General features: G+C 29.3%; 1 protein-coding gene across 1 annotated transcript in view; it reads left to right on the plus strand.

The window, feature by feature from the left end:
- Positions 1-11,715, plus strand: part of LOC107441899 (acetylcholine receptor subunit alpha-like 1) — a 115,976-nt gene that overhangs the window by 66,226 nt on the left and 38,035 nt on the right. The window contains exons 3-4 of the mRNA XM_071184889.1: positions 2,219-2,328; positions 3,679-3,859. Coding sequence (XP_071040990.1) covers positions 2,219-2,328; positions 3,679-3,859 — 291 coding nt within the window. The remainder of the gene's footprint in view (positions 1-2,218; positions 2,329-3,678; positions 3,860-11,715) is intronic.

The raw sequence follows: 11,715 nt of genomic DNA on the forward strand, positions 1-11,715 counted from the left end.
TATATATATATATGTACAATTTAAGGTACATAAAGCAACAAGAATGAAAATTGAGGAGAAAAAATGCAAATTATATACAATTCCAAGTCTCAACAGTGCCAAGCTGCTAATGTTATAACCGGAAGAATAATTAGCGAAAATAAATTATTACCTAACATGAAACCGATACGAACGTTATAACAGGAAAAATACGAAAAGCAGAAAAAAGAAATAGTAAATAATCTAAGCAGCATCTATAACTTCACAAAAGAAAATACCCACAAAAGAAATAGCGCGAAATGGAAATTGAAGTAGAGGCACTGACAGAAATGACAACGTCATCATTTCTGCCGTTAGCGGTAAAATACCGCAAACAATCATACCTCCAAATGCTCCATGAGAGATAAGATAGAAGCCAAAAGCAAGTCAGATGAAAATTACATACTGAGATCTCCAAAATCGAAGTAGAAATATATAAATTTAACAGAAGAGAAATTCGATTTTTCGGATGAGAGTCAAGAGCCGCAGGTTTGAATTTAAAATTAGTTTGTTGCAAAATAGAGAACAAAAGATCTACGAATGAAATCTAGTTTTGAATAATATATATATATATATATATATTACTTACTTTTATAACTAATAACTCATTTAATGCCCTCCAACATGAGTCGGTCAGTTGGAACAGATATATTTAATTTACAACATTTTTCGTCTATAATAATTAGTTTACTACTGTATATATAAATAATTTAAACAAATATAAATTAAAGCCAAAGCTATAGTGGTTATGTTCTCCAAATAAATACTTTAGAAAATTCTTTTGCGGTTGGGAAAATATTTCGCAGAATCATTCATAATAATGTTTGATTTAACGACTATTTTTTTAAAAAAAAATATTAAATTTAAACATCAGAAGTATCATCTTTGCCCTGTTCGCCATAGGTTTATAAATATCGGAACAAATAGGAAAAGATGCAAATTATAAAAAATGCCTGGAATGCCTTATAAAAATATATATGGCTAGAAGAAGCTCATTAATATTGGGGGAAATAACTTCTGGGAAGAATAGAAAAAATAAATAGAAATTTTTCCCATATACCTACTTATCGTAAGTTCTTTTGAAGATTCTTTTCAACTCCTAAAAAACTTCAAGTATGCAAACAAAAATGGTCTGAGAGTAAACAGGAAAGAGAAAAAATAATAAGAAGATTGCAAAAAACCAAGGGTTTTTATTTTTATTCAAACTATACTAAACTGCATTATTTGCATATTCAGAAATAGCAACTTTTTCTAGGCTTATCAGAATTTATGTTTTATTCCTAAAAAATGATCTAATTATTTGATTCCTAAAATCTGCTTGTCGCTTCGCGGCCCAGGTACCCAATAAAATCGAAACACTAGTACTAGGACTAAAATCTGTAACTTGGCAAGTGTTGGTTTTTTATTATATTACCATCTTATATGCAATTTTGCAGAAAACGGAATAATTGGTATAGTTGCATGATTTTTAATTAATTATTTCGAATTTTGACTCAATTTAATTATTTAAGTGAAGAAATCCCTCCTTTATAGACCGTTCTTTTTTATCCCCTTAAAACGATAAAAACTTTTTATTATTTTTTACTTGAAAAAAATAAATCGTGATTAATAAATATTAATTTTGCGAAATAATTTGAATTTGTATTAGTTCAATTGTATGTATTTTGAAAATTCTTGATAGCTAACATTGGCGTCCCCTCCAATATTAGATATAAGAAAGAAATATATTTATCAGTAGTAGCGAACTAGAGCTGAGTTTGTTACAACAAATAGACATCCAATAAAACCCCTATGAATAATTATGAGCAGCGTCCCTTTTTTCACTAAAGGCAGAACTTTCCGGTAATCCTAATATTTTCTTTTCGGTAGATACTTATATTTTTATTTTTAAAATGAAGTATTTTGTCATGCCCAACTATTTAAAAGATTTCTCACTAATCTGTTATATTTCGTCGTGGAATATTAGATTCAAATAATTGAAATACTTAAATAGAATACTTAAATTTCTTAGAATACTTAAATTTCTTAGAATACTTAAATTTCTTAGAATACTTAAATACTTAAATTTCTTAGAATACTTAAATACTTAAATTTCTCAGAATACTTAAATTTCTTAGAATAATTAAATACTTAAATTTCTGCTTAACAGAAAAAGATTAAGGTTTTATTTATGAACTAATAACTTTTTTTTCAAATTTAGGAATGGTCGGATCACAAATTAAAATGGGATCCTGACGAATACGGTGGTGTAACTCATCTTTATGTTCCAGCTGAACAAATATGGCTACCAGATATAGTTCTTTATAACAAGTAAGATACAATTATGTTATTCTCTAATTAGAATATGAAATAGTTTACATAATGTATTTTCTTTAACTCATTCTTATCGAACAAGGATAATGAAAACAAATAGTAACTACAACTTAAAGAACACCGCAGTTTTTAATTTTTAATCTGCATTTACGTACTATTACATTTTTGGTCGCCGCAAAAATCCATCACCACAGTATCTAGATTAGTATATTAGGAATCTACTATACCACAATATCTATAGTACCTAATACCATAATTAATTGAGAAACAGTGGAGTCAATAATATTTTGCTAATAGTAGCTGAAAAGAGTAGCTATATTTTTAACGTATAATTTATGCGAGTCAAAAATTAAGAATATGAATGGACAAAAAAGCTTTAAAAGGAAAATTGTGATTTAAACTTGACAATAATTAAAGCTATGTCAGACTACCTAAATGGCATAAAGTGAAGTATTCAAGACTTAAATCTGCAACGTTAACACAACGCAACCACGTGATTAGACAGAACCATGTGATTAGTTGCCAGTACCCAATAACCATTGGCAGTGAAACTAAGTATACTGAAAATTATAAAAATGAAAAGTGTCCAAAAACTTAAAAAGTGATCTAATTTTATTGATAGTGAATGAGTGATAGACAATTTTATTTTACTTTTTCGATTTAAATAACATGTTCTAACTAGCGAAATGAATTTAAAATCGTCCAGAATATATATCCAGATATGCCAACATGCTCCGCTTTGCAAAAAAGTATTTTTTAGTGGTAACCAAATTTAGGTTATTTTCTCTTTAGTATTTATCCTTATAAATAATTTTTACATCACAACACACCAACACAGCTCAAATTATTGTATGAAATGCAAATTTATGGTATATCTTTTAAAGAGTAGGCGTAATTATCCCTATAGTTCTACTATTTAATTTAATTCGCAGACAATTCATTAAAACTATTGCAGAAAGCGGAGCAGTTAGCATCTCTGCATTTGAACTCTATATCCAGTCATCTAAGGAAAAGTTAACTCAAAGTTAATTAAAAGTTAACTGAAACTTAATTAAAAGTTAAGTAAAATTTTATTTTTCATCTTATCCCACCGTAAAACAATGTTCTTTTTTTTGGCCCTGCTTGCATTCTTGTAAATCCTATAAGTTTCAATGTATTTTAACAGAACTTCATGGATGAATATTTAGTGCATTTCTAGTACTACTTAATAATATTAAGTAGATATATTTATTGTCATATTATATGTATATTGCGATAGAATCGTAAATATAAAAAGTGATTTTCTATCCTTAAACTTTTCCAAAATTAAATTACGGTACAATTATTTTTGTTTTGTTTTTTCCAAAGTGCTGATGGAAATTACGAAGTCACGATCATGACGAAAGCCATCATTCACAATGACGGAAAGGTGGTTTGGAATCCTCCAGCCATCTACAAGAGCTCCTGCCAGATTGACGTCCAGTACTTCCCCTTCGATAAGCAAGACTGCTTCATGAAATTTGGCTCTTGGACCTATGACGGTTACCAAGTAAGTTTATCCAACTACCTATAAAATTTTATTCGGTAGTGAAATGCTGACTTAGTCCTTTTTCAGCCATAATAACTTTCTTCATAGTTTTGATACTAGTCGAAATTATTTTTTGTAATTCCGATGCAATATGCAGGATAAAGAAAAAAATGTATTTTTTCGAGAGATAAAAAAATTATTACTCTTAATCAAAATTTGAAAGATGTTATATGCCTCCAGGGCCTATTAACTTAAGCAATCAGTCTGGCTTATTATACGTATTGCTGTGTATCATTCTTTACTGTGTAGCTGAGAGAGTAATCGTGCTACCCCAGAGGGTTAAAGTATGCAAATATTATATTGATTTATCTTCATGCAGGACAAGGGCAAAAATTACTTATTATAAAATAAAAAAGTTTTTACACTTAAATACAATTTGAAAAATTATATATGTCTCCAGAACCTATAGACTTAAGCAATCAGTCTGCCAACTTTCTACATTTTGTGTAAAAATATATTCCAGTGGTACCTATGTCTAGGTTTCAGTGTATTATTTTTTATACATTTAAACTTATTTTCTATACCACTATAAATTCATCATACCACTATGAATTTCTATAACACATAAAAGATATAAAAGTTTACATGCAACGCAACTTTGTACTAGATCTTTCGTAGTGACGCTATCAAAACATTAAAAAATTTACTGAAAATTCTGAAAATTTTGGTTTTTAAACGTTTACCACAATATAAAACATTTTACCAAACGCGTAGTAGTTGGCAGGTCTGGTAGACGTAAAACCCCAGACGGTTAAAGTATACAAATTTTTATTATGACTTACTTTTTGATTCCAATGTAATATGCTGGATAAGGAAAAAATTCTTTTTTTTTAATGAACTAAATAAGTTATTACACTTAAACACAGTTTAAAAAATGTTATGCGTCTTCAAAGTCAATCAACTTAAGTAATCAGTCTTGTTCATTATTCTTATTGCTGTGTATTGTTTTTTGCTATGTACTATGTATTGTTTTATAAAGTACGCGTGCGGCACTTAACAACTTAGTATTAATAACTTAGTATCCCATATTTCTACACATTACATACACAGTATAACACAACAATTTACTCGGACCGCGGTATGCGAGTAACCACAAGGGGTCGCTGCCAAAGAACTAGTATTTCGCTAATATATAGTGAGTAGGGCAACCCAGAAACGAGCAGTATTACCGGAACGCTTGGGTCGTCTCTATAACAGAGAATTACACTTTTATTTAATCAATTTACTGATTAATTACAAGCAAATCAATTTTGTATATACATTCCTAACTATTATTTCTTATCCTCATATTTTTTCACTTTTACATATTTCATTTAACGCATACTTACTCACGTATTTTAATCTCGTTTTATTATTATTCTCGTATCTGTATATTTTATTACCTTATTGATTATTTAATAATACCGACTATTCTCGACATATGATTAGATCTTACGCTATGACCAATACGCAATCATGACTACTAATTACTTTGGTGTAAAACCATCACCTCTTACATCAGAAAGCCTCCTCACGGTTTCTAACAAGTAGTCTGCGCAGACTATTTAAAAAGTGAACAGGTTGTGCGTATGAACCCAAATTCTATTTTTAAAGTCTGGTCTCCTGAGGCCAATAACGGCCCTCTTGCCATTCAAAAAAAGGCAAGAGACAGATTTCATAAAATGCTACAAATAATGGCACATGTTAATTTTAAAAGAGACTGAGAGAAATTTTTCATATATATTTAACCCTTTAACGGGCCCTTTATTTCTAGTAAAGGTAAATTAAAGTATTTTTGGAATTGAAATTGTTTTAAGAACAGCAATTGATGTAAAAAAAAACTCATTTAGTTTATAAAAATGCCATTTTTTTGGTGATAAATATATTTAACATGACCTATTAGGAACTTACTGACTTTTATTTTTCTTTATTTATAAAATAAACTCCTTAAATGCTACAAACTTCAAAAGGAATTATGTATTTATAACTTTTATACGTTTTTTTAAAAGTGACAAATGGTTACCAATTTTATTCAAACTCACTTCAAGAAAGCTGAAGTTATTGAAAAATGGAAACCTAAATTAAAAGTGGTAAAACGTGGTAGTAAGTATACTTACCACGGCCTTGAAAAGGGTTAAGAATTGATTATGACTCGCCCGTCCCGAAAAGGATAAGTAACACTTTCAAATTGCATCAAGTCTTAAAACCTTAACGATTGGCTAATTTTCAAGAAAACGATCATAAAAGTGCCTATTTTTTTCAACTTTTGTATTTGTATGACGTATTTGATTAGTGGTGACATCTAGTTTAAAATAAGCTAACTATCTACAATTACCTTAAAAATATCCTGTTACTGCCATCTGGTGGGTAAAATTAGAAATAAAATGTTTTCCGGACAAAAGAAATGAATTAGTTTTATTCTTATTGGCGCGTCAGTATCACGGAAGCGAGAAATAGAGGGCGAAACCTCACCCCGTCATTTTCACGGGAGCGAGAAGATGGTAGACATTTTTTATTTATTTCCGGTATTACTGCAGAAATCAAAAATTGAATATTGTTTAATTCTTACAATTGCATACCTGCCAACTACTACGCTTTTTTTTTTGGTAAAATTTTTTACAGAGTGGTGGACATTTAAAAACCAAAGCTTTCAGAATTTTTTATAATTTCGCTAATATTTTAGAAGCCTCAGCACGAGAAATCTTGAATAAAGTGGCGTTGCATATTGACTTCAAAATTATTTATGTGCAGTGGTGTGAAAAATAAGTTTAAACTAATAAAAAGTAATACACTAAAACATTTAGTTTGCTATTACTAGTATAATTTTTTGCAAAAAGCCTGGAAAGTTGACAGGCCTGAAATTGTCACCCCTTAATTTTTTTAAAGTAATGTATGGGTGACCACCGGCTAAGTTCTCTTTATCCAAACAGTAAAAAATTTATTCCTTTATTTTTATGAATCCTACTCTCACTGTAAAAGAATGTATGTGTTGTTCACCCACATCTTTTATGACTCCTCATTTCCTTTCTTGACCACTCATTATTAAAATCAGCATTCACCTTTATCAATAACATCTAATCATATAGCACTTGTTTTCATTTTCTTATTGTAAAAATTTATTACAATATAGAAATTTGTTATTCAAACATATGGTGCTCATACACACAAGACGTCGGGTGGATCCCGGCTAAATAGGGCTCTAAATTAGGAACTAAACACTTCTTAGCAAAGTTCAAATTACCACAATATCAAGGTGCTTACGCGACTTAATTCTGTATGAGTATATACAACGATGCTCCACTGCATATACTTTGCTCCGCATTGTTAAAAAAAGTATTTTTTAGTGGTAGCGAAGTTTAACCCTTTTGAAGGCCGTGGTAAGTATACTTAACACAGCGTTTTACCACTTTTAATTTAGGTTTCCATTTTTCAATAACTTCAGCTTTCTTGAAGTGAGTTTGAATAAAATTGCTAACCATTTGCCATTTTTAAAAAACGTATAATATTTATAAAATACATAATTCTTTTTTAAGTTTGTAGCATTTAAGGGATTTATTTTATAAATAAAGAAAAATAAATGTCAGTAAGTTCCTAATAGGTCATGTTAAATATATTTACCACCAAAAAAATAGCATTTTTATAAACTAAATGAGTTTTTTTTTAATTATATCAATTACTATTCTTAAAACAATTTAAATTCCAAAAATACTTTAATTTACCTTTACTAGAAATAAAGGGCCCGTTAAAGGGTTAAGCTATTTTCCACCTCTACTCATCGAAAATTCAAAGCCTCATACATAATACAACTTTGCTGCAATTATCTCGTGGTCAGACATTTGAAAAGTTGGCGAAATTATTACTCAATCTGGTAGTATAACAATTTAATTCGATATACTTTCAAAGAAAGTGAATATATATGTATATATATATCATACATGCCAACTCTTCCGGATTTTCCGGAAGATTTTATTTTCATATTTAAAGTGGTAGCAATACTCATGTTATTCCAATTAACTTTTTGAATTATAATGATAATTATAAATGAGTTTGACCACCACTGCATGTAAATAATTACAATAAATATATAAAAGCATAATAATCCTTGCGCAAGCGAATTTAAACGGGATCAAAATAAAAATATATTTTTGAGTCAGATTGTTTTTCGTTAATTGTATTACAACTACTCAGAAAATCCATTCTCGGAAAGAGTGAAAGTTGGCAGGTATGATATATACTAAAGCATGAATGCTTATTTTTGGATCTGAAATTTAGAACTCAGTGCTTTTCTAATGTTAAAGTGATATAGAATAAAGGGATATACTCTTTTGGTATAAATATGTACTACAATTTTCATTACACAACTATTCATCATGTAAAGAACATTTCTGATTGCTGTGCTTTAAAAGGCAAAATAAATAAAAATGATATCGAATTTTTAGTGAAGGAAATTTAATAACTCTTGTTAGTTAACAAAATAAAAAAACTAGTTCTTCTCAAATTATTATAATTTTCAAATAAAAAAAACATAATTTTTATTATTCAATCGTAAGACCGCAAATTTGATTATAAAATCGTAAAATTTACGGATAACTATTAATAGTCGGCACCTCTGCTATTGTACCAGGCTTTTTAATTACATTGCATTAAAAGTTTTGCTATGAGCCGACCAGACTGCTTAGTTTGAATCCCGGACAACGCATGGATGTTCTTTCATTCTCTGTACTATCTGTCTTTACTATGGAACTAACCTTGGTCCATTAAATGTGGTGCCCCAGAAGGAGTAGCCAACAAATCTGCCTGAATGACGAGTGTCAAGCGGGTTGGTATTGGCAAAAAATATACACGTTATGGATGACAAATTAATATTGAAGAGCGATGAAAAATGTTATCATAATCTATCATGTCCTTACTGAGAAAGGTTAGGTTGAAAACATGAAAATCTGCTTGGTTGTCGTAAGAAACAGCAAAAAGAGTTGAAATGTGATTGTTAGAAATACCTCCAGGGAAAAAAAAGTTTTGCTATGTTGGCAGATAATTTTAACTATTTGAGGATATTACGAATTTTTTTTCAGTGGTAACGAGCTAAAGTAGAACTTATAAAATGCTGGATGCTGGATATTGGGGTTATCTCGGCGTTTGGCGCGAAGCGCCACTAACCGATTCTGTTTTGTCGTATTCTAGGCGGTCCTAAATATCTTTGAAGTTGTAGTATGTTGTAACGACAAATCAAAATCCTTAAGGAAGTAAATCTTTAGTTTTGAAGTGAAAATCCTCCTTGGAATGGGGAGATCCCCTTGAGTAGAGTTGTATGATGACGTTAATAGTATTTTGATAGTATGCAGTCTGAGCATAAAAAGGCGGTAATTGGGCTGAAATTCGAATTATCACGGATTATATCAGTATCGAATAACTTATTGAATTCTGATGTGGTGCATGTTTTTGCGTCGCTATAAAATTTTGTGGTCAATTTAGCTATAAAGCAATTGATATCATCAATGTTTAAGTCTTTTCTGAGTAATCTATTGTTAATCGCCCTTGGGGCGCCAGTCATTGTGCGTAAAAGTTTACCTTCAGTTGTAGATAGCTTCTTTTTTAGGTTGTTGCTTATAGTAGTGAGGGCTGGGTAAGCATACGTAAGAATTGGAGAACTTATAAAAAGGAAAATAATTGAAGAAAAGAACAGATTTTTTTAAAAAAAATTGGTGCATCTTAAGATCTCAAGCATCCGTCTATATGACAGTATATGCTCCTGTTTAAATTACTTGTGTATAGTGGTGAATAAAATCTTTCAATTATCCTTGCTACCTCTAGCAAAAATATCTACTGAAACTATAGAGAATCCGTAATAGTATGATGAATGCTAACTACTACGCTTTTTGAAACTATTTTATCGAATAGAAAGCAATAAAAAACCACACATTCAGAATTTTAGGCAATTTTTCCATCCTCTTAAAAGCCTCAAAACGAGAAAGCTGAAACAATGCAGAGTTTCACATAAAATTTCAAATCATTTATATGCAATAATATAAAAAATAACTTTTAATCAAATAAACCAACAAAGAATAATACACTTAAACATAACATACACATAAACATACCTCGAGGATTATTTAATTGGAGATTGATCGTTCTTTGGCTCAGGTTAAAATTATGATCTGTGAATGAATGGATGGATGGATGAAAGGGTCAGCTCTATAAACGGATTGTGAGGCGTGAGCGGCTGAAGTCGCATTCTTGGCCATAGGTGGCGCCAGTGAAAAACAAGAAATGTATTATTTGCCTTAAACTTGCTCGGTTTCACCTAACAGGCTATCGATAAAAGAAATTGAATTGAATTGAATTGAAAAAAGAATTAACCATAATTTTATAAGAAATTATGGTTAGCTTGCCTTCCATACGTCTTAGTTCGTACCCATCTGGAAAAACTGCAAAGTATTATTAAGATTGTTTTCAGATTGCTTTTATTTAGCTGTAAATAAATGTGTAAACTATCAGAATGTTTATAATTAGCTGAAAGTATGATCCTACGACTCTGGCTTTGTATTTTTTTACTTTTTTAAGTGAATGCTAAAACTAAGAAAATTTACAGCTCTTTCAGAACAAAATCAATATCAATTTTCTGTACCACTTCTATTATTAAAGAATAGTTTTATTATATAATCATTATATCATTATTTCCCATTTGGGAAAGTTTAAAAATCCATATGTCGAATGAAATAGCTACCGACAGCTGAAAGCGGTAGCTATGGTTTTATAAGATTGTGATTAGGGAATTGTGGCAATAGGTTTCGCGTATTAATTTCAAAAAATAAATTCATAGATACCAGTTATTGATCAACTTCCTTTTAACTTTTACATAGTACCTCATTTAGTATCAGCAAACATTCTGTGTTGCTAATTCGTTTGCTGTGTTTTTTCTTAACAATTTATTTTATACATATTTATATATAAAATATATATATACATATATATATATATACAGAGAGAGAGAGTATACTACAGTGGTGAAAAATTTCTTTTCCTTTAAAAAAATTTATATATATATATATTATTTGCATTTAAACGTAACTGCTGTTGGATATTTTTTTATTACATCGAGATATCAAGAATCATCATCACCTATGATTTGTGAAAAGTTATAACGATATTTGTAAGCATATATTTATAAATCTATCAATTTAATAGACTTAAATTCATAAACGAGGAATTCTAAAAGAATAATATCAGATAATATCTATTACTGACTGTTCTAATTTAAAATCATACAAGCATACTCAAAATTATTTGAAATGAAGTTAAAATTAATTAAAATTATTAAAGTTAAAATTAATTTAATTTAAAATTAATTAAATTTAAAAATAATTAAAGTTATAATTAATTGAAGTCAAAATTAAATTTAAATCAAGTTTATGTTTTTTCCCAGATGAATATATACCATCGAAAATGTCATTTACCTTCATCATCCATTAATCTTTATATATATATATATATATATATTTTTTTTTTTTTAAATTTTTTTTTAGAATTACTTTATAGCAGCTGAAATGTACTGAATAAAACACTATATCTGATGTTTATATAGGTCATTCTCCTACTGCTGAAGCCATACGAAAAGCTAGTCTAAAACCTATGACTCAGTACCAGCCTCTGGGAGGATTCAAGCAGAAACTTTTATATTTGGCTGAGGTTTTAGGTTTTGCAGTGCACTTTACAGATTTCCCTAAAGTAAGTTCATTTAAAAGTCTCATAAATTTTGTTTTTAAATAATTTAGTGACATGAAAAAATAATCTAGCATTCCCAATTTTTTTTTTGGCCACAGTACACTAAATTATCAACC

Source organism: Parasteatoda tepidariorum, chromosome 9 (genome assembly GCF_043381705.1).
Source record: "Parasteatoda tepidariorum isolate YZ-2023 chromosome 9, CAS_Ptep_4.0, whole genome shotgun sequence".
In the NCBI taxonomy this organism is placed as follows: Eukaryota; Metazoa; Arthropoda; class Arachnida; order Araneae; family Theridiidae; genus Parasteatoda; species Parasteatoda tepidariorum.